General features: G+C 40.1%; 1 protein-coding gene across 4 annotated transcripts in view; it reads left to right on the top strand.

Moving 5' to 3' along the window:
* ST7 (suppression of tumorigenicity 7) overlaps positions 1-24,801 on the top strand; it is a 300,729-nt gene that overhangs the window by 197,778 nt on the left and 78,150 nt on the right. For all 4 annotated transcript variants that reach the window (XM_062207690.1, XM_062207863.1, XM_062207599.1 and 1 more), the window contains 2 exons: positions 1,452-1,606; positions 4,135-4,232. In XM_062207690.1, coding sequence (XP_062063674.1) covers positions 1,452-1,606; positions 4,135-4,232 — 253 coding nt within the window. The remainder of the gene's footprint in view (positions 1-1,451; positions 1,607-4,134; positions 4,233-24,801) is intronic.

Raw genomic sequence — 24,801 nt, 5'->3', positions numbered from 1 at the left:
CCACTCAATATTATAATCTCAATTCTCACCTCATTACCCTTGACCCATATTTGTACATTGGCATCTGAAGCCTTAATAATGTCTTCTGATGCCTGCCTATCCCAGTTATTTTCTCCAGTGAATCACTGGACAGTTTCTGCATCATTATTGTTCTTTCCAAGTCATATATGCTGCCCTCCAAAGTAACTGGTTTTACAGCTTTTTTGGGTGGGCCTTTTCCTACCTACTTCACCACATTCTGTTTAAAGTCCCGTTGATGGTTCCTGCCTGCAGTTTGAGGGAATGGCTAAAAAACTTACCTGACCCCTCCTCAAGGCAAAGATTGACTGGTAACTCCAAACCTCCCATCAGTCATTCAGTTCAGCCTCCGTTTCCTCTCTGGCTATCGTAGTTTGTGGATAGTAAAAATGACATTTGGTTTTACTTTCTGTATACTTTGTCTCTTGTGGTCTGGTGGAGATAAGCAGGGAAATGGCCACAGAGAGACAATGGAGAAGGAAAATGAAGAGGATGGGTGCAGATGAGGAACTGTGCAGGCTGTGTGGCCTCACCATTTCCCTATCACTTTCCTGTCTTTGCAGTGGGTTGTTCCTTATATGATTTGGAAGGTTTACATTTCCAAGAGTTCCCCAGGTTCATTAACTTCTTATCCTTTCTGACTTCCTGTCTTAGAGGGTTGTTGAAAGGATTATAGGGGATGATATGTGTGAAGTGCCTGGTACAGTGCTTAATGTAGCCTAAGCAACAAAAGGCAGCTGGTTGAAGGCATGACATTTACCTGTGTTTGCTTCTCTGGATGAAGCAGACTTGGAGATCCTCAGAATGGCAATGCTTGGAGGTCCTTCCAGTGTTCTGTGAAGCAGGAAATCGGCACTAACTGTTAGGAGATGTAGAAACACTATTTTCTATAGCAACTAACTTAATTTAATGGATTTCTTACTGCGAAGAAATCCTTCGATTTAAGAGAATCTGTGCTATGTACACAAAAGTAAACATATACACAGTTCCTCGAACTTTGAGCGTCGGAAGGAGACATCTGCTTAACTGCCGTTGTCACGGTCATTAGCTGACATTTGTTGAGTGCACTGAACTGCTGGGCACTGTACTGAGCACTTTGCATGCATCACCTTACTGAACCTTCACAACAGTGTTGTGAGCAAATAGATTCCATGTTGTTCTCCATCAGGGAGGCAGAGTAATAACTAATAAGGGGTGGAGTCCAACTGTTAAGTCCCATGTTCCTAATACGACACATTTGACCTCTCAAGCTAAAATACAGATGTTTCTTTTGTACCATTATTTTGTGTCAGCAACTATAAACAGGGGTGCATGAACCAGTTGGCTCCTCTGCATGTTTTGGCATAACTCCTTGCCCTTCTGCATGAACTCCTATGGTCCATTACTACACACTTGGATTTGTAATTGATGGTGGCTATTATCTGAATGAACAGGTGTGCAACTGCTTATATTCTTTTGGCTGAAGAGGAAGCAACAACCATTGCTGAAGCAGAAAAACTGTTTAAGCAGGCCCTGAAGGCTGGAGACGGCTGTTACCGGCGTTCTCAACAGCTACAGCATCATGGATCTCAGTATGAAGCCCAACATAGTAAGGTTTCCTCCAGATGATGCGCTGGAGGATCTGAATTGTAAAATGATTAATCAGAGCACATTTCCAGTCCAGTTCAAAATATGATGCTCCTGGAAGGGAACTAGTACTGGCTTTTGCTTTTCTTTGTCTTTATTCATTTTTTTCCTGCCTAAAAGAGTACTTCATTAGTAACAGTTAACTTAGAGCTTCATTACTGTTTAGCTTCACATTCTTTTTCTTACCCATAGATTCCTAAACAAAGAAATCAAATAGCAGTTGACTTTTAATGGTAATCTTTCTTCTTTGCAGAATTCTTACATTTTCCTGTTCATCAGATGCATCTCTGCCCTATAACTTTAAATTTGAGTTAGGAAGCAGGACTTATATTAATCACAGAGTTATTAAAGGATTTATCTTATAGGTCTTCTACAGCATAGGTTGAAAATAGGGCAATTAAGAACATAACAGTTATTGGTGATTGTATCAGTATGTAGTTCTTATTTAAGAAATATTGATACTGGCTTCCAGAAAAAAAAAAAAGAGCCATGAGTTCCTCCTTTGTTGTCTCTTTATATTAAAATTAGTACCTTTTATTTATTTATAGTAACTGTTTAAAGATCTGACATCTTTCACTTCAGGGCACTAAACTATTAGTTATGTTTGGGACAATAGTATAGAAACAAGACAATATCATTTCTGAAATTCCATAAGCCATTTGACTCATCATTTTGTGAGGGTATTTTCATGAAACAACCAACATTTGGTGTTTGTTTTAAAAGAAAAAAAAAACATTGCTTTATTTATTTGAAAAGTGGGATGGGGGTGGGGAGAAAGATGCAGGGAGAAAGAGAGAGAGAGAGAGAGAGAGAGATATCAGAGATTGTCTATCCACTAGTTCATTCTTCAAATACCCCCCGAACAGCCAGGGCTGAACCAGGAGCCCAGAATTCCATTGGGTTTCCCCTGTGGGTGGTATGGGTCCAAGCACTTGGGCCATATTCTGTTGCTTTCCTAGGCATATTAACAGGGAACTGGAAAGTAAGCAGAGTAGCCATGACATGAACTGGTGCTTCAGTGTGGGATGATGGTGTCACAGTGCTGTGCCACAACCCGAACCTGGTTGTTTCTTTTTAAGATAGAATTTCTCTCTTCCTGATTCTGTCCTGCAACTTGGAGTATATGAATATATTTCCTTCATATTTGAGATTATAAAATCAAATTTTAATGTTAAACTTGGATTTGGTATAGAAACCATAGTAGTCCATATGACTAAGTTGCTAGCAAGATCTTTGCATTTCCACCTGCATGCTCATGTCTATGTCCACAACACTCATCAACACTCAGGTTTTTATATTTATCCTGCAGTGAGTGCATATGTTAAGGAAATCTCTAATCACTCTCAATATCTTACCTTTAAAAAGAAAGTATAATGCAATGCGTTTTGAAGACATGTATTAAATGTCTATTTTATGAACTAATGGAAATTAATATGGAAAAGTCATAGCCTACAATACAACTTAAGAATTTTTCTCTCTTTTCTTCTCTAAATTAAATCTTTTCAACCTGTTGCCTAAATCTATCCAAAAATATAATCACATCTTTAAAATAATTTGTAGGTACTTGGCAAATTTTCAGCACACATCTTGTTCTCATTGTTTAAAATTTGAAATGTTAGGAGTTTTGTCTTAACATCTTTTAATAGCTGCATATTATACATGTACTTAATCTAAAACAGGTGTGTCATACTTTTCACAAACATGGTAATTTTATTGAGGATTAAGCATGTGCATGTTCTTACTGGTCTGAGAACATATCCAAAAAGACATATAATTAAGGATTAAGATAAGAAGTTGTTAATGTACTTTTAAAAGACAATTCTAGTGACTATTGTTAAAACTATTTAGCTTGTCAGTGCTTTCTCTAACACTAGAATAGCTTTTTCATTTTGTTGCATACTCTGTTGTCATATCTGGAATGTGTTATATCGCCATCTAAAATCCACTGCTTTGGGGACCTGGAGATGATTATGATGTCACTAGTGTTAGAGAAAGAATAATATAAAACAGAAGTTCAAGATGAGGCTTCTCCAGACTTGATGTCAAGAATGAAAAAGAATAGTTCATTGGGATGCAACCTGAGATTCACCTCTGCATCTTTACCAAAAGCATGCACATTTGAAGAATGTGAAATTCTTGCTTATAAACCAAATGCAACGTGGATATGTTCATTTCCCCAGCTCTTTGTGGCAGATGATTTTATTTGTTATAAAATATTCAACATCCAAACTCAAAAGCATGAATTAGTCACATGATTTGACCTTTGGACGTCTAAGTACTTTTACTATATTCTGTATTCATTCTATTAACAAAGTTGTCAGTGCTTCTGGCAATAAGGAAAAGCCAAAGAGCAGTCTGTTCTTGCTAAGGTTTCCCTTTAAGGGTGAGGCAAATGGCCTCTGCATTTTTTTTTTTTTTCTTGCTGCTCAACTGAAAGCTTTCTCTCTCTCTCTTTAAATAAATTTTGATGTTTTATATCTCCCTCTTCAGGACGAGACACCAATGTCTTGGTCTACATCAAAAGAAGGCTAGCAATGTGTGCCAGAAGACTCGGGAGGACCAGGGAAGCAGTGAAAATGATGAGAGATGTGAGTTTGAATTTGTGTTTGGGAATGGTGGCCATGCACCTGGCTTTGGGCTGTCATAGCCCACTGAGTGGCTGCAGCAGACAGTAGCAGTGATAGCTGGGTCGTCTACAGACTCTAGAGCCAGACCATCTGTGGTTCAGCTCCATATCTCAACTGACTAGATGAACCGTCTTGGGAAAGTTAGAAAAATTCTCTGTGCTCTAGTTTTCTCATCTGCAGTTTGGAGATAACAGTAGTAATCCTGACAATTACTTTTTAGGATTGTTGTGAGGGTTAAATGAGGTAATACATGCAAAGCTTTTAATAGTCTGGGGGTTGATGTTGTGGCATAACAGGGTAAGCCACCACATGTGACATCAGCATCCCATATTAAAGTACTGGTTTGAGTCCTGGTTGCTCCACTTCTGATCCAGCTCCCTGCCAATGTGCCCGGTAAGGCAGCAGAAGATGGATCAAATAGTGAGACCCCTGGCCACTAATATGGGGAAACTTGGATGGATTCCTGGCTACTGGCTTCAGCCTGCTCCATCCCAGTAGTTGCAGTCATTTGGGGATTGGACCAGCAGATGGAAGATCTACCTGTTCCCCCCATCCTCTCTCATATGCTCTTTCAAATAAATAAATAATCCTTAAAAAGTAGACTGGTTTATAAAAAAACCCCCTCAAGATATGTTATTATTAAACATTTGACAATGTAGCTTAAGCCAATGAGATCAGCCATTTTAGCTGCCTTTTTCTGTATGTAGCTTTTAGGAGGATTTGATAGATTACAAGTCAAATTGCTGTTCTCAAATTTAGTAAAATTATGAACTAATCCTATTACAGTTAAAATATTTTCCTATATTCTTGAACCAGGATATTTTATTACTAGCAGTCAATGTAAGAATTAAAAAGAGAGGGTATACATGAGAGTTTGAAAGCAAAAGAGAACCAATAGAAGTTATTATTATATAACTTTATTTTGTTTTCAACTTTTATTTTATAAATATAAATTTCAAAAGTACAACTTTTGAATTATAGTGGCTCCCCCCCCCATAACCTCCTTCCTACCCACAACCATCCCATCTCCCACTCCCTCTCCCATCCCATTCTTCAAGATTCATTTTCAATTATCTTTATATACAGAAGATCAACTTAGTATATTTAAGTAAAGATTTCAACAGACTGCGCCCACACAGACACACAAAGTATAAAGTACTGTTTGAGTACTAGTTTTACCGTTAATTCGCTTAGTACAACACATTAAGGACAGAGATCCTACATGGGGAGTAGGTGCAGAGTGACTCCCGTTGTTGTTTTAACAATTGACACTCTTATTTATGACTTCAGTAATCACCTGAGGCTCTTGTCATGAGCTGCCAAGGCTATGGAAGCCTCTTGAATTCGCCAACTCCGATTGTATTTAGACAAGGCCACAGTCAAAGTGGAAGTTCTCTCCTCCCTTCAGAGAAAGGTACCTCCTTCTTTGATGGCCCATTCTTTCTGCTGGGATCTCACTCAGAGATATCTTTCACTTAGGTCATTTTTTTTTTTACCACAGTGTCTTAGCTTTCCATGACTACAAAACTCTCAAGGGCTTTTTAGCCAGATCCGAATGCCTTCAGGGCTGATTCTGAGGCCAGAGTGCTGCTTAGGGCATTTGCCATTCTATGAGTCTGCTGTGTATTCTGCTTACTATGCTGGATCATTCTCTCCTTTTTAATTCTATCAAATATTATTTGAAGACACTGGTCTTATTTATGTAATCCTTTGACATTTAATCCTATCATTATGATCAATTATGAACTTGAAACTGATCACTTTAACAAGTAAGGTGGCATTGGTACATGCCACCTTGATGGGATTGAATTGAAATCCCCTGGCATGTTTCTAGCTCTACCGTTAGGGGTAAGTCTGAGTGAGCATGTGCTGAACTGTACATCTCTTTCTTCTCTTATTCCCACTCTTATATTTAACAGGGATCACTTTTCAGTTAATTTTGAACACCTAAGAATGTTTTAATTAACTGTTTTTCCTAAAAAACATTGTTTTAAAGTTATGTAATAACACATGAAAAATGTTCAGGATCACTAGCCATCAGGGAAAACACCTAAGAATGTGTGTTAATTAAAGAGCTCAATCGATGGTGTTAAATAGAACAAAAAAATACTAAAAGGAATAAAATAGTAAGTTGTTCCTTGACAGTCAGGAAAAGGGCTGATCAAGACACTGTTTCTCATAGTGTCTATTTCACTTCAACAGGTTTCCTTTTAGGTGCTCAGTTAGTTGTTGCCGATCAGGTAGAACATATGATATTTGTCCCTTTCGGACTGGCTTATTTCACTCAGCATGATGCTTTCCAGATTCCTCCATTTTGTTGCAAATGACCGGATTTCATTGCTTTTTTTTTTTTTTTTTTTTTTACTGCTGTATAGTATTATACAGAGTACATATCCCATAATTTCTTTATCCAGTCTTCTGTTGATGGGCGTTTAGGTTGATTCCTAGTCTTAGCTATTGTGAATTGAGCTGCAATAAACATTGAAGTGCAGACAGTTCTTTTATTTGCCAATTTAATTTCCTTTGGGTAAATTCCAAGGAGTGGGATGGCTGGGTCATGTGGCAGGGCTATATTCAGGTTTCTGAGCAATCTCCAAACTGTCTTCCATAGTGGCTTTACCAGCTTGCATTCCCACCAACAGTGGATTAGTGTCTTCTTTTTCCCCACATCCTCACCATCATCTGTTGTTAGTTGATTTCTTTTTTTTTCTTTATTTCTTTTTTTATTTTTTGACAGGCTGAGTGGACAGTTAGAGAGAGAGAAAGGTCTTCCTTTACTGTTGGTTCACCCTCCAATGGCCGCTGCGGCCGGCGCACCGCACTGATCCAAAGCCAGGAGCCAGGTGCTTCTCCTGGTCTCCCATGCGGCTGCAGGGCCTAAGCACTTGGGCCATCCTCCACTGCCCTCCCGGGCCACAGCAGAGAGCTGGAATGGAAGAGGGGCAACCGGGACAGAATCTGGTGCCCCAACTGGACTAGAACCCAGTGTGCCGGCGCCGCAGGTGGAGGATTAGCCTAGTGAGCTGAGGCGCTGGCTGTTAGTTGATTTCTGTATTTAAGTTATTCTAACTGGGATGAGGTGAAACCTCATTGTGGTTTTGATTTGCATTTCCCTGATGGCTAGTGATCCTGAACATTTTTTCATGTGTTATTATGTAACTTTAAAACAGTGTTTTTCAGGGAAACCAGTTAAGGACCTTTTACTTTCATGTTTTTGTTGTTGTTGCTAGTAAGAAAAGCTTTTCATAAACTGACAGCAGTGTAAATTATATTTATAAGGCATTTTCTATTTTAAAACAATCTCAGAAAACCTTTGCTATTATTTCATTCTACTCCTGTATTATTGCTTATATAAGTAGCTGTCCCTTATAAAAGTGGAAAAATCAAGGGGCAAGATGGAAGTGGCATCTTGCCCAATTCTTACCTCATGGATTTAAGTACAGGCTATGCAAACCTAGTGAGCCTTTTTGTACTTTCTTTTTGTAGTTTCTTGCAGAAATTCCATGCCTTGATATGGCAAAGAAACTCTACTGATCACTTTGGCTTTGAGGGAGCTGGGGATTTTATGAAAGATAGGGTATTTCTCTTAAGCTGATCCAGCCACATTCATCCTTTAAATAGGATTTATTATATGTATTGCCCTTCTTAACCTTAACTAAGGAACAAGTATGCCTGAGGAGCATGTTTTGGTGATTTTACTTATTACATGCTTAAGCAACTTCATAGGAAAAACAAATTATGGTGATTTGAATACTAGTTTTTCTGTCTCATTTTACTTATTTTCTATATGTATACCTATAATTTCACATGATTAAACTTATCTACCATATATCTACTATGGTTTTCTTTTGTTTAACATAAGTTCTTGTTTATAAAATGTTTATTGACCTAGTCCAGTTATAGATCTTGGGGACAAAGTCTGGGATGCAGCAGAAGAAACACTGGGCAGGGAGTTAAACAACCTGGATGTGAGTCTCAGCTTTGCCCTTTACTAGCTTTGAGATCCATGGCAACCTACATTTTATGGGCTTTTCATTTAGCCTTCTGTAAGTTGGGAGTATGTTTCTTACGTAAAATGGTAACTGATGGGTAAAATTATAGACGACAGTGTGAAACACCTGACATACAGGAGGCACAGCTACAATTTTCCCCTGCTTTTTCTCTATTATGTAAGCTATTAAATAATTTGCTTGACTATCCTCCTGATGGATATTTTGAGATATTCTTGATTTATTTTTCTTGAATGAATTCATCACCCAATCAAGTAATCTATCCATATATATACACACATATATGTGTATTCATACACATGTGTAAGCGTTTGCACACGTTTGTTTCTGGATAGACATGTTTCTGTATAGATATTACATTTCCTGGAATTCCAATACTTGTTGCCTTTTCTCAGTTTATGATGCATTCAATAGATGTGTACCCTCCTGTTGTAACAGGCCTGTAGGGACACTGCCACACTTGGTGGAGATGGGTTTTCGAGAGAAATATTCAAAGTACTCCTTCTTTCAGGAGCTCCTTTCATCCATCCTAGCCCCCAGCCCGCGGAAGGGAGGTTGAGGACCTCCCGCTTCAGTAAAGCAGCAGCTGCTCTGAGCCTCATGGGAGACAGCTGTTGGTCAGCCCTGTGTGTGTGACTCTTCTCAGGTCATGGGTCAGGCTTCATGGAGGCATTCACTCCTTGAACAACATGCACACAGACTGTCTTGCTGTAAAACTTCCTCTGATAACACAGCATAGTGGATTCCAGGCAGGCCTGCTGATAAAGCACTTAGGCCAGAAGATCTAATTTTTCATTAAGACATGGCCATCCTCTCCCCATATGCACGGGTTTTAAATTTCCTAGAGCAGATTTTAAATTAGAAATAGAAATGCCAGAGTTAGATTACCTTCCTTGTAGGAAGCAGTCATTTTTAAAAACTTTCTTTGGAAATGCCTTAAGAAAAGGAAAGCTGTTAATTGGAAAGATATCCTGAAAGAGAGTGAAAGGGAAGTCTGGCAAGCCACGATGCAGATAATTTCTTTATTTCCATGGCTCAAGACTCTATCATGGATCAAAACAATGTTGACACCGTCTGTGAATTATTAATGAGGTAAACAAGCATCAATTCCTTAATGTGCAGATTCATAGCTTCTCATTTTTTAAAGCAACACATTTATCTTGAATTCCCAGAATGTTTTTTCCAAACTCACTTTAATTAGTTTCCTTTTGCAGAAACATGAAATCACCTTACCGCTAAAGAAATCTAAAGAAATATTTTGAAGGCATAGCATTGTAGCGTAGCGGGTTAAGCTGCTACCTGCAGTGACAACATCTCATATTAGGGCTTGTTTGAGTCTTGCTGCTCCACTTCTGATCCAGCTCCCTACTAATGGCCTGGGAAAGCAGCAGAAGATGGTCCAAGTGCTTGGGCCCCCCATCCATGTGGGTGACACAGATGAAACTCCTGGCTCCTGGCTTCGTCTAGTCCCAGACCTGGCCATTACAGCCATCTAGGGAGTGAATCAGCAGGTGAGAGAGCTTCTCTCTCTGTCTCTCCTTTCTTCCCTGAAACTCTACCTTTCTAATAAATAAATCAATCAAAAATAAATAAATCTTTAGAAAAAAGAAATATTTTGGTTGTGGACAGGGCTAAGTACACCTGCTGACTTTTGAACTTCACTGTTATTTACTATTCAAAAGGAAAGGATTTACATTTTTTACTTTATTAAATTTAAGGAAAAGCCTTTATGTTCTTACTTTTGGTAATTTTGCTCCTTAAGCATTTGTACACACACAGTTTCTGTTTTCCATGTAGTTTCTGCCCCTTGGCCAGCCTCCAGTTTTCCCTGTGTCTTTCCCTGGCCTGATTTGAGTAGATTTGTAATGGAATTCATGAGGCCAATGTCTGTTCTAGCCCCTTAGACATGCTCTACGAGAATTGGTGTGGATGCATTGGTTTGGATGAGCTAGTCTGCCCCAGATCATCTGCCTCCGATACTTGGTCTAGAGCAAGGTGTCGCAACACTGGCACTACTAGCATAGTGGCCTAGTAGGTTAAGCCACCGCTGTGACGCCTGAACCCCAACTGGGCACCGGTTTAAGTCCTGGCTCCTCTGCTTCCAGTTCAGCTCACTGCTAATGTAGGTGAGAAAGCACAGGAAGATGGCCCAAAGTGCTTGGGCTCCTGCCCCGTCATGGGAGACCTGGAAGAAGCTCCTGGCTCCCTTTTGCCTGGCCCAGCCTTTGCTGTTGTGGGGAATGAACCAAAGAATGGAATCAATCTCTCTGTCTCACTCGTCCTGTCTCTCTCTGACTACAACCCCACCTTTTCATTTGTGGCCTGCTACTTGATATTGTAGTTCATCGTGCCCTCTTCTTGAAATAGTTTATTTACTAAATTTTAGAAGGCAGGCTCTCATAGTTTTCCTGAAATCTCACAGGCTCTTTGCTGGATTCTCTTCATCTCTGTCTTCCAAAACTTGAAGTGTCCACTGGTCAGTTCTGAGTGACAATATTCAATCAGATTGTTAAATGCCATCAAAAGGCTAGCAAACATTTCTGTGGTGTTTATTGTGTCCTAGGCGTCATTCTAAGTTCTTTACAAATTTAAACTTATTTCAGTCTCCTAACATCCCTGACACAGGAGCTTGTTCAACATCCCATAGCTAGTGAATATTTCTGAGTGTGCTTTGCCAGCCGCCTGCATCAGTTTACCACCCACCTGATAGTGTAGGTGCAGAAGTTGAATAGAAAGATTCACCCGAAGCACTTGGCACAGGACTTTATGAGTAATAAGTACTCAATATTGTTATTCTTACCATTATCATCTAAGGTACATTGCCAAGTGAAAAGCAAAGGTATAAAAATAGGTGTTAATATAGATCAGAGGGTTGCAAACTTTTTGGCCTCAGAATTCCTTTACAATGGTTGCATGTATGGATTTATATATTGATATTTACCATTTTAAATTTTTAAAAATTATGTATTTACTTAAAATAACAATGGCAAATATGTTACATATTAATACAAATTACATTTTTGGGAAAAATAACTATTGTTCAAGCAAAAATGTCAGTGGGAGGAGCAACATTGCTTTTTTTTTTTTTTTTTTTTGACAGGCAGAGTTAGACAGAGAGACAGAGAGAAAGGTCTTCCTTTTTTCCTTTGGTTCACCCCCCAAATGGCCGCCATGGCCAGTGTGCTGCGGCTGGCGCGCTGTGCTGATCTGAAGCCAGGAGCCAGGTGCTTCTCCTGGTCTCCCACACGGGTGCAGGGCCCAAGCACTTGGGCCATCCTCCACTGTCTTCCCGGGCCACAGCTGAGAGCTGGACTGGAAGAGGGGCAACCGGGACAGAATCCGGCGCCCCAACTGGGACTAGAACCAGGGGTGCCGGCACTGCAGTCGGAGGAGTACCCAAGTGGGCCACAGCGCCGGCCGCAACATTGCTTTTATACATTGACAATCACCTGTCTAGGTGAATAGGAAACGGATGGTGTTTCATATCCAAGTTCTCTATTTTGTCTGTTGTAATGTCACCTAAAGTGTGGTCTCTGGGTGTTGCGATCTAACCTGTAATATCTGGTCATTTAAAGACATTCCATATATGCTTTCATTCTTTCTAAGCCTTCACTGCTAATTTAGGTCAATACAAAGCATGCTGCATATGCCTTGGACCGTGTTTAACCCATTCTCAACCTAATCTGTCAAGATTATAGTGCTAACTATCTCATTGTGTTATGAGACATCGTCATGAAGAGTCACAGTTGCCCTATCCTTGGACTTCTATCTTTCCTGCCTGCATCCTCACCCTTATCACTGGGGTTCCCAATGGAGAACTGGAGGGTTTTCAGTTTTTATTATCAGTGACTTCTATAGCAAGTAATACTTGTGAGAGCAGGTAAAAAGTTTGCTGATGATGGAATGAAAAGATCAGTATATTTTGCTGCAAAAAATATGAATCCATGTATATGAAGGGTCTTTAAAAAGTTCATGGAACAGATATATTATGAAAAAACAATGCTTGAATTTCAACATTTTTTGCACCAAAGTATGCTTATCTTTTTAAAAAAAATATTTACTTCAGAGGCAGAGAGACTGAAAGAAGGCAAAACAAAGAGTTCTCATCTGCTGATTTGCTCGCCAAGTGTCTGCCATGGTCAAGGCCAGGATAGGCTAAAGCCGGGTCTCCCTGTATGTGTCAGGGATCTAAGTACCTGAGCTACTACTTCCTGCCTTTCTGAGTGCTTATTAGTAGAAAGCTAGAATTAGGGGTAGAGCAGGGAATTGACCCCAGGCACTCTGGTAGGAGGTTTGAGTGTCTTAACTGTTAGGTCAAATGCCTGTCCCCCACTTATTTTGTTTTTCTTAAATTAAAATATTTTACTTTTTATTTATTTGAAAGGCAGAGAGAGACAGAAAGAGAGACAGGCAGAGAACCTTCCATCTGCAGGTTCACTCCCTAAAAGCCTGCAACACCTAGGGCTGGCCCAGGCTGAAACCAGGAACCTGGAATTCCATCCGGATCTCTCACATGAATTGTAGGTATCCAAGTACTTGAGCCAAAACCTGCTGCATGTCAGGGTGCTATAGCAGGAAGCTGGAATCAGAAGTGGGGCCTGGACTTGAGCCCAGGGACTCTGATGTGGGTTGTGGGTATTCCAAGTGGTATCTTGACTGCCCCCTGCCCCCAATTTGTCTTTTAATTCCAGTCTTTAATTCCAGGTTTTGAAATTCCCTTGTATACTATCTCATTTAATTCACACATACCATAGTGTTCTATTAAATTACAAAAGCAGTTTATGCTCATTGTAACAAGTCACATAATAAGGAAGTTGTACCCATCCCTACAATTGGCATCTGACTGAGGTAATCAACCCTCGTGGTTTGGTGTCTATCTTTCCACCCTGCTTTCTTGTCTCACACACATACTTCCCTGGCCATGGGAGGATTTTAAGCAGAGTTGACTTGTCTTTTCAGCAAGGTTCTGTCAGAACCATAGTCTTCATGTGGGTGCTCAATTTCTGAGCATTTTCTGTGAGGGCTCACTCCCTGAATAAGACACACAGGTTTTGAGATACTATAGTGCTATTACTTACTTTGTCTTTATTCAAAATTTTTATCTCAAATCAGTTATTCTGTATTCCCTTCAGTAAGGAGAGATTAGGACTGAATGAGCAAAGATTTTTTTTTTTTCTGGTCAAACTTTAACTCCACTAGATTTTGAGTTTTTTGAATACTGGTGACATTTTTCTTGTGTGTCACCCCTCCGCCAGCACCCAGAGCAGTGTCATGTAGACAGCGACAATCGATACAAGTTTTGAGTTGGTAAATCCAGGCTATGCCTTAGAAATCCCCAGTTCACACTGCTCCTGGGATCTTTGATCCCAGCTTCTTGTTGGTTAGGCTACCTCTTTGTTACTCCTTTAACTCTGATGTTCTACCTTCCTTAAATGCAGTAATATTGATTTTCTAAATTAATGTAGGTTAAAATGAGTTCTACTTGGAAAATTATTGTAGTTATTGCCAACGTTCATTGTCTGTCCCTTTTAGGTTTTTACAGGTACCATGGAATGTGAGCAACTGACCTTTATGAATTAGCTTGATAGTACTAGTAGTATCAGGATGCCTTTTAAGTGATTTCTGAAGAGGAGCATGCCTAATGAAAGTGAATTTTACAAAATATACACCTGGGACTAATCAAAGCTTTTGTAGCATCAAGGGCTGTTGACTTGCAGTTTTGCCGCCTTATGTTCATGAATGAAAATCTCTGTGAAATCAATGGTTTCTAAAATATAACTAGTATGCTCTTCTCGAACTGATTGTGAAAACAATCTTAAGGAATATTTTTGCAACAGAAATTTCACTTTCATTGCAAAGGTGCAAAGAAATTTTTGGGAGGAAACATGTTAAATGATATTTTTAATTTGAGAGACACAAAGAGAAAGGCAAAGAGAGCTCCCAACCACTGGTTTACTCCCCAAATGCTTGTAATCACCAGGACTGGGCTGACCTGAAGCTGGGAGCTGGGAACTCAATCCAGGTGTCCCACCTCATGGCAGAGACCCAGTGACAATAATCTTCACTTGCTGCCTCCCAGGATCTACACTACAGGAGGCAGGAGCTGGAGCCAGACATTAGACTCATGGGATGCAGGGTATCTTAAACACTAACCCACATACCTGTCCCCAAATGAATATTTTGGGCATTTCTATTTTTTTATTTCCTTTTTCCCCTCATGTTCTTTCTCTCTGTCTTTTCATTCCACAGGTCACATTATTTCTCCTTCATATACTATTTCTTATTTTTTTCTTAAAATCATCATGGTTTATTATGAATAACTTGGTGAATTGTATTTTAGCTGTAGACTTGAATGTTGGAGGAAATCAAGTACCATTATGTGCATTATATGGGTATAGAAGATGGGAAGAGTACCTTTACTACTTTGAGGCAACCATGTTACCACTTGAATAAATAACTTAATTACTTTCAAAGATTTTTTTTAAGATTTATTTTATTTATTTGAAAGACAGGGTAGAGACAGAGAGAGAGAGAGGTCTTCCATCCTTTGGTTCATTTCCCAAATGGCTGAAACAGCTGGAACTGAGCTGATCCAAAGCCAGGAGCCAGGAGCTTCTTCCAGGCCTCCTACGTGGGTGCAGGGGCCCAAGGACTTGGGCTATCCTCTGTTGCTTTCCTAGGCACATTAGCAGGGAGCTGGATCAGAAGTAGAACAGCTGGAACTCAAACCAGCACCTATATGGGATGCTAGCACTGCAGGCAGGGATTTTAACCTGCTGTGCCACAGCACTGGCCCCCTTTCAAAACTTTTAAGATATTCAGATGTATCACTGAACTAAAGACAAAGTAATACAGTAAAATATGTTTACTTCTTAAAGTGTTTCTGAAGTACTTGTTGACATGTTTCTAGATTCTTTGCTGCATATACAAATGAAGAAAATGTGAATCTTGAAAGTAAATGCAATATGTAAATCTCATTGACCTTCCAAGTTAGACTTTATATAAACTCTTGCCTTCTTTTTGCTTTTCTGGATTTGCCTGATATTGTTATTTAAGTTTATTTATTCAGGAAATTATTAGCAATTAGTATGTCATATGGAAAGAGGTTTAATTAATGCAAGCAAATAGTAGCTTTATCAAAAAAATCAATTGCTGATTTACCTACTGGTAATTGCATGAATAATAGTGAGTCATGGTTTTCTTGTCATTATATTGTATATTCACTGTATCAAGTGATAAGCAGGTGGTAAAAAACCCTGATACGACTGAGAGTTTTAACTAGAAATAGTGTTGTTTTATTTGCCATTAGATCCTGTCTTACCCATGGCATAGTAACTATATAGCTGCCACCACCAGGATTTTTCATAGAATGCTCCCTCATTTTTTCAAATAGTAAGTAGAGCTTTCAGTTTGTGTGGTTGGCCCCTGATCATTCTAGCCAGGTGCCTACATCTGAGATTGACTCAGCTTCCTTCCTGCAGACTGCTGTTCTCAGCCTGAGCAAAGTGATCAGATTCTAGATATTTTGAAAACAGGACCCACAGAATTTGCTAATTGATCATATGTGCAATGTGAGAAAAAGAGAGAAGTCTGAATGATTCTAAGGAGCTTACCTTGAAAAAATAGAGGTTTCTATTAGCCAAGAGGTGGAGCTGGGAGTGAAACAGATTTTTTAAGGGGGAAGTGTAAGAATTCAGTTTTGAGAGAGCAGGTATTTAGCCTAGCAGTTAAGACACTTGCATCTCACATCAGAGTGCCTGAGTTTGATTCCTGGCTCTGACTCCCGATTCCAGTTTTTTGCCAATGCACTCCCTGAGAGGCAGTGGTGATGGCTCAAATAAATGTGCTCTTGCCACCCATGTGGGAGACTTGGATTGAGTTCTTTGCTGCTGGCTTCAGCCCCTGCCCAAACCTGGCTGATGCAGACATTTATAAAGTGAACCAGCAGATAAGACTCTGTGTCACTCAAATTAATTAATAATAATACTACATTACATTTAGAACAAGTTATATTTTATAGATAACTTGTTCACTTTTTAGGCACTAACTTCTTCAATTTTTGTTGTGGATTATACAAGATTCTTTTTTTTAAACTTTTATTTAACAAATATAAATTTCCAAAGTACAGCTTATGGATTGCAGTGGCTTCCCCCCACCCCATAACTTCCCTCCCACCCACAACCCTCCCATCTCCTGCTCCCTCTCCCATTCCATTCACATCAAGATTCATTTTCAATTATCTTTATATACAGAAGATCAATTTATATAATAAGATTCTTTTAAAAATTTATTTATTTTGGGGCTGACGCTGTGGCATGGCAGGTTAAAGCCTTGGCCTACAGCACTGGCATCTCATATGGGCACTGGTTTGAGTCCTGGCTGCTCCACTTCCCATCCAGCTCCATGCTAATGCACCTGGGAAAGCAGCTGAGAATGGCCCAAGTCCTTGGGCCCCTGCACCCATGTTAGAGACCCGGAAGAAGCTCCTGGATCCTGGCTTTGGATCTGCTCAGTTCTGGCTGTTGTGGTCTTTTGGGGAGTGAACCAGTGGTTAGAAGACTCTCTCTCTCTGTGTTTCTACCTCTCCCTGTAACTGTCTTTTAAATAAATAAATATTTTAAAAAGTATTTATTTGAAAGGCAGAGTGAGAGAGAGAGACAGATCCCCCACCCCCCCACCCTGCCATGTGCTGGTTCACTGCTCAATGGCGGCAATGGCTTGGGCTGGGCCAGGCTGAAACAGAAGCTGGAAACTGCATCTGGGTCTCTAACAGGGAGACAGGGGCCCAAATACTTGGGCCATCCTCTGATGCTTTCCCAGGGATATTAGGAGGGAGCTAGATCAGAAGCAGAGCAGCTGGGCCTCAAACAGCACTCCAATATAGGATGCCAGTGTCACAAGTGGTGGCTTAATCCACTATGCCACAACATCACCTGTCATACCAACATCGTTTATTGAAATGAGAAAACTACTAGATAGAAGGAAAGAAACAGAACATCTAGATTTCATGAAATTCCTTCTAAAATATAGCTGGTGAGGAATTCCCATTTTAGTACCACTTGTTATTATAATGCCAGGAAGATAAAAGCTGACTGACTTCAGAGAAACCACAGCTAAAAGTCTTGCAAAATATATCATATAGTGGCATGCATGTGTTATTTTTCTTAACCTTTTTCACTCAACAGTAGTTTTCAAGTCTGTTTTTGTTCTGTGTACCTCTTGTGTGTAGTTTGTAGTTTCTCACTACTGCATCATATTCCACAATACACTTGTTCTCTACTAAACCTATCCTCTAGTGAAGACCCTGGTTGCTTTCAGCTCCCCATTATCCCAACAGTGCTGTGGTAGACATCTGTATGGACATGTGAGAAAGTTTCACTAGGGTGTAAATTCAGGGATGGGATTGGTGGATATTAGGATTGATGTTCACATGCTGGATTTCAGTGTGTCTTGTCATTCCACCCTCCAGAATGGCTGTCTGTGATTATTAAATTCTTTTTTTTTTTAACTTTTATTTAATGAATATAAATTTCCAAAGTATAGCCCATGGGTTACAATGGCTTCCCCCCTCCCATAACTTCCCTCCCGCCCGCAATCCTCCCCCTTCCCGCTCCCTTTCCCCTTCCATTCATGTAAAGATTCATTTTCAATTCTCTTTGTATACAGAAGATCAGTTTAGTATATATTAGGTAAAGATTTCAACATTTTGCCCATATAGCAACACAAAGTGAAAAAACTACCATTGGATTACTAATTATAGCATTAAATAGCAATGTACAGCACATTAAAGACAGAGATCCTACATAATTTTTTTTTCAAATTAATTAATTTTCTATGCCATTTCCATTTTAACACCAGGTTGTTTTTTTTTTTTTTTTCATTTCCAATTCTCTTTATATACAGAAGATCAATTCAGTATATAATTAGTAAAGACCTCATCAGTTTGTGCCCACACAGAAACGCAAAGTATAAAAATACTGTTTCAGTACTAGTTATAGCATCACTTCGCTTTAGACGACACATTAGGGACAGATCCCACATGGGGTGTAAGTACACAGTGACTCCTGTTGCTGATTTAACAATTTGACACTCCTGTTCATGGCGTCAGTAATCTCCCTAGGCTCTAGTCATGAGTTGCCAGGGCTATGGAAGCCTTTAGAGTTCGCTGACTTCGATCTTAAATTCTTATCAGCAACATATGACTCTGCCCATGTAAGTTAATACAAGGCTGTGCTTCATGCACTAAATGTTGTGCATGGGGTCTTCCAAAGTTCATGGAAAATGCACATTATGAAAAACTTATGCATGGATTTCAAAATTTCTTTTTTTTTTAACAGGCAGAGTTAGACAGAGAGAGAGAGAGAGACAGAGAGAAAGGTCTTCCTTCTGTTGGTTCACCCCCAAATGGCCATTATGGCCGGCACGCTGCGCCTATCCAAAGCCAGGAGCCAGGTGCTTCCTCCTGGTCTCCTATGCAGGTGCAGGGTCCAAGCACTTGGGCCATCCTCCACTGCACTCCCGGGCCACAGCAGAGAGCTGGCCTGGAAGAGGGGCAACTGGGACAGAATCCGGTGCCCCAACTGGGACTAGAACTGGGAATACCAGTGCCGCAGATGGAGGATTAGCCTAGTGAGCCGTGGTGCCGGCCCAAAATTTCTAAAATGAAATTTTCTTTTAATTCCATGAACTTCCAAAAATTTATATTTATTAGAAGCAGAGAAAGTGAGCGAGAGAGAGCATGAACATGTACTTCCATCTACTGATTAACTTCCCAAATGCTTTCAACAACTAGGGCAAGATCAGGGTGAAGCCAGGAGCTGGAAACCCAATCCTGGTCTCTCCATGGGAAGCAGGAGCCTAATCACTTGAGCCATAGGTGCTGTCCCCAGGATCTACATTAGCAGGAAGCTGGAGTCAGGAGCCAGAGGTGGGTATGAAACCCAGGCACTGTGGTATGGATGTGGGCATCTTAATCACTAGGCCCCATGCCTGCCCCTGTCATGAATTTGTTGCGGTACCCTCATATATATCAAACACTTCTTTTTTTTTCCCCAAAGAAACCTTTTATTTAAGGAATGCAAACTTCATGCATTTCATAAGTACAACTTTAGTAACAGTGATTCTTCCCACTGTACCCACCCTCCCAGCCACTCTTCCACCCCTCTTCCTCCTCCCTCTCCTATTCCCAGTCTTATTTTTTACTAAGATCTATTTTTCAATTAACTTGATACACAGAAGATTAACTCTATACTTTAAAGAGTTCAACAAATGGTATGAAAAAAAAAAATACATTCCTCATAGTCAAGGGCTGTTCAGCCATTGCATTTCGAAGTTAATTTCACTTCTTTTTTTAAGCTTTCTTTTTTTAGAGAAACTTAATTAACTTTAAAGAAGAACCCAAGAATGATATATTTTTTGAGCACTACAACATAACTATAACTTACACATATCTTAATGTTTATTGCTTAAAACTCTTCAAGATATTATTTCATAACTTAAAAACACTATGTAGGTATTTTTTTTGTTTTGTATTTTATTTGTCTCTTTTTACTTTTATTTTCCCTTCCCTTCTTAGTATTGGCAGAGATTTATCTATTTCATTAATTGTTTAAGAAGAATTATGATTTGCTTTTGTTTCTGAACTTTTTGTTTTTACTATAATTTTTCTTTCCATATATTTACTATTGAGGTTCTTCTCATTCTCTTCCCTGTCTTTTGTATTTATTACATTTTCGTGACAGCTACATTTGATTCTAAGCACTTCTTTATTCCTTTGTAATTTCCTCTTATCTCATATAGTATGTTTCTAGCCCCTTGTCATTGGTTGCTTTTTTTTTTTTTCATTATGCCTAGAGAACGACATCCTGTGATACTGACATGGGAAGCATTTATGAGTCCTTCCCCTGAGGCCTAGTATATGATCGGTCTCTGTGAATGTTATATTCGTATTTGAGAGGAATATATTCCCTGTTGGGTCTGAGGGATTACTATATATTTACTAAGTGGAGCTTATTTACTATATTATTTAAATCTGAAGCATATTGGCTTATTATATTATTTAGCTCTTCAGTTTCTAAAAAGAATATGATAGAATGTTCACTTTCAATTGTTTATGATTTCTCCATGATTAGTTATTTATTGCTTTATATATATTGAAGTTATATTGTTAGATGCATTTATGTTGATGATTATTCTCTTATGTACTTACATTAAGACTATCTAATGTTCTTCCTTTATCCCTTATATTATTCTCCCTTGATTTTTTAATGAGTATTAAGGTTAGTTCTAGTTTATTTAGATTCATATTGGCCTAGTATTTTAAAAATTTTACTCATTCATTTGAAAGGCAGAGAGACAGAGAGAGGTAGATCTTCCATCTGCTGATTCACTCACTAAATGCCTTCAACAGCCAGGGCTGGGCCAGGATCCTAGAATTCAATCCAGGTCTCCCATGTGGGTGGCAAGGACCCAGGAGCTCGAGCCATCACCAGGAAGCTGGAAACAGAAACAGAGCTGGGATTCAGGCACTCTAATATGGGAAGTAGGTTTCCCAGGTGGCATCTTAACTGCTATACCAATTGCCTTCTCCTGGTATATTTTTTCCAAAATGGTGTAATCAATGGGCCAGGACTGTGGCACAGCTGGTTAAGTTGCCACCTGCAATGCCTGAATCCTTTCTGAGTGGCAGTTCCGGTGTCAGCTTCTCCTCTACCTATGTAGCTCCATGATAATGTGCCTGGGAAGGCAGGGGTAGATAGCCCAAGTACTTGGGCCCCTGCCATCCATGTGGGAGACCCAGATAAAGATCCTGGTTCCTGGCTTTGGCTTTGTGGACATTTGGGGAGTGAACCAGTAGATAGAAGATCTCTCTCTGTCTCTCTCTCTCTTTCTCTCTCTCTCTCTCTCTCTCTCTCTCTCTGTGTGTGTCTTCTTTCCTTTGTAACTCTGCCTTTCAAATAAAGAAGTTAATATTTTTAAAAAAATTTTAAAATGTTTTAAGATTTCTGTAACCTTTTGAAAATAGGTTTTGATCTGTAAAAATGTTGCTGATTATTTTTGCTGTTCAAATATGAGGGTCTTGTACTTTTGATTCATATTTTTAGTCCATTCTAGTTTATTGTCATTATTCTGTTTAGAGTAAGAGAATAATTACTGGGTTTTTTTTTTGCCGTCTTTTTTGTGTTATATCTATTATACTTTTTCTGTTCCTTTTCTTTTTTAAAAGATTTATTTGAAAGTCAGAGTTTCAGAGACAGGAGAGACAAAGGTGGTTGCAACCACCAGGGAGCTTCATCTGAGTCTCCCACATGGGTGACAGGGGCCCAAACACCCAGGACATTAGCAGAGGGCTGGATCAGAAGTGGAACAGCTGGGATGCTAGTTGTAGTGCCCATATGGGATGCCAGCATTGTAGGCAGTGGCTTTACCCATTATGCCACACTACAAGTTCTTCTGTTCCTTTTCTTCCATTGAAAAGACCTGCTGGTCTAATATTTTTTTCCTATTTTTTGAAGATTTTATTAATTTATTTAAAAGGCAGAGTTAGAGAGATATAGAGGTCTTCCATCTGCTGGTTCACTTCCCAAATGGCCACAACAGACAGAGCTGGGCTGATCTGAAGCCAGGATCCAGGAGCTTCCTCCAGGTTTCCCTGTGAGTGTAGGGGCAGAAGCACTTGGGCCACCTTCCACTGCTTTCCCAGGCAAATTAGCAAGGAGCTAGATTGGAAATAGAGCAGTTGGGACATGAATCTGCACCCTTATGTGTTGCCTACTGCACCACAGCACTGGCCCCTGCTGGTCTAACATTTTAAAATTTGTTTTGTTTTTCTCTATACTTATATTTATGTTACCTGATTACTTGTGAGGGTTCTCAATATTCTTCCTCAATGATACAGTTAAGTTAGCCTCTGTCCCACTCCTAGACTCAGACAGCAAAGAACCTTTGTAAGCAGCTGTTTGTCCCATGCAGTGTGCAGGGAGCTCTGAGCCTCTGCAGGTGTGGTGTGACTGCTTCAATGACCAGGAGCCAGTGGAACTGGTGACTCCCAGGGTGACAGAGCAGTAATCACTGGAAACAGTCACACGGCTACTCGGGGTCAGCAGGAACTGCAGCTGTAAAGCAAGTAAAGCCTGCGGCAATGCATGTGATAGTAAGGCAGGCAAATGAGTTGGATCTCTTTGATTTCCCTTTTTATAGTCAAGGCAAAAGCATTATTGCATCCTCCTCCTGGGAAATTGACTCTTCTACCTGTTCAGAGCAGGTACTCTGATAGTCCTGAGAGTCTTCTCCCTGGGCCTGTGGAAACTGACTCTGTGACACTAGGGTTCTCAGGTGCACAAGGCTCCTGTCTGAGATTTCTCACCAATTCCTTTAAGTACAAGTGTGCTCGCTCACGCTCGCTCTCTCTCGTCCACCTCCTCCTCCTTCTCTCCCTCTCTCTCCCTCCCTCCCCTCTCTCTTGTAGTGTATCTTGATGTATTCTCCCAGTAGTAAAATTTTTTTTTTTTGCCTAGGAGTACAAATAGTTACTACCCCCGGCTATATCCGAACACCCATCTTTTGAAGTCAAATGAGCTGCCCTGTAAGCTCCAGCTTAGTGTATCACTACTGTATTTCACACTCTGACTCTGGGCTTCTTTGCTATTCTCTGGAGGGTCAGGAGCAGCCTCTTGCAAGTTCTATTTGGGGAAATGCTCTCTGCTCCTGTTCCAGCAGCATCCATTTAGGTATGTAGAGATACTCCTTCCTTCCTTCCTTCCTTCCTTCCTTCCTTCCTTCCTTCCTTCCTCTCTCTCTCTCTCTCTCTCTCCTTTCGATTTATTATATCACCTCAACTTGTCCTTGTCCTACTTTTTTTCCTCTTCTTGAAGGCATTGCTTTTTGAGCCCACTGAAATTCTACTCTAATTTGCATGGATAGTTATCTTTTTGTTTTTCTTCAAGCTTGGTTCTGTGTCTTTCATTGTGAAATTTTCTTTCTCTATTTTTTTATTGGAGGAACTTAGAGTGTATGTCTGATGTTGTTGGACTAAATGTTAACATTTAAAATCAAAGCACAGGAAAGCTTATTGGCATCTCTGTGTATATCAAGGGCTGATTGGTTATTAGTGGGCTTTACTTCTGGGTACCCAGGCAGCCAGCTTGTCTTTTAATCCTTATCCCAAATGTTACTATCTCGGCCTTTTCCTGGAGGGATTTCCTGAAGGATTGTCAGGTCTTAAGCTTGGAGAGAGTACGCCTGACTGCGAGTGATTTGGGGGTAGGTTGGGCGAAGGGAGCTATGTTGTTTCGTGACCATATTGTCACCTTAGGTGTTCTATTTTTAGTATGGGGCTTCACTTAGCCTGTCATTGTGCCAGAGTCTGCAGTCTAAATCATGCAATTTCTGTAGGGAATAAGTTGCCAGTTTTCTGGTTGTCTGAGGTAGGTAATTGAAACTGCAGTATCTGGTCACTATGGCTATAGACTTAAACCCAGTGCAGTCCTCTGGCTTCTTGCTAGTGCATGTACTGGGAGACAACAGAGATGGCTCAAGGGCCTGAGTCCCTGCTTCTCATGTGGGAGACCTAGATTGAGTTCCTGGTTCCTGGCTTTGGCCTGGCCCAGCCCTGGCCACAGTAGACTAGCAGATGGAAAATGTCTGTCTGTCTCTCTGCCTTTCAAATAAATAAAATAAGTAAATAGAAATGTATAAGAAGTCCAACAGTAGAAGGGCCTTCATGATACTGAGTTGCAGGAACACCGTGCATACCCTACCATGCACATACAATGTCACTCTCAGTAGAATTTCTTACTTTTAGTTGTTCTTTCATTTAAAATTTTTTTATTATTTTGTCACTTATTTATTGCTTATTTTCCTGCTTCTTCTAGAAAATAAGCTGTAAAGTAACAGGAACTTCATCTTTCATGGCACATTATAATCACTCAGTTCATTTTTGTTGAATGAATGGATAGATGGATGAATGCCTGGATGGGGAATAGATGGAGTACTTTCCACCCCACATCCCATCAAATGCCAAAGTAAAGAACTCAACTGAGAATTCTTTTTAAGATTTATTTATTTGAAAGGTATAATTACAGAGGGAGAGGGAAGAAGAGGAAGGGAAGAGAAGAGAGAAATCTTCTATCCGCTGGTTCATTCCCAAATGGCTGCAATAGCCAGGACTAGGCCAGGCCAAAGCCAGGAGCCAGGAGCTTCTTCCTTGTCTCCCATGTGGGTGACAAAGGTATGAGCACTTGGGCCATCTCTCACTGCTTTCCCAGGTGCATTAGCAGGGAGCTAAGTCTGATGCAGAGCAGTCAGGAGTCAAATCAGTGCTCCGATATGGAATGCTGGTGTCTGCACCACACACCAGAATTTACCCACCCCCATACTAAAAGCTCTTTCCTGCTCTGAACAAAGTCTTTAGTGGCTATCCCTCTGATTGCAGAATAGGCAGTCACTTAATTTCCATTAAATTTGGGGATGAGAAAGGCTGCTCATCCCCACTGCCTTATAGCCAGGGGTTTAATTACATG

The sequence above is a fragment of the Lepus europaeus genome, chromosome 1 (assembly GCF_033115175.1).
Source record: "Lepus europaeus isolate LE1 chromosome 1, mLepTim1.pri, whole genome shotgun sequence".
In the NCBI taxonomy this organism is placed as follows: Eukaryota; Metazoa; Chordata; class Mammalia; order Lagomorpha; family Leporidae; genus Lepus; species Lepus europaeus.
Note: the sequence above shows the minus strand (reverse complement) of the source record. Positions and strands in the feature narration are given on the sequence as shown.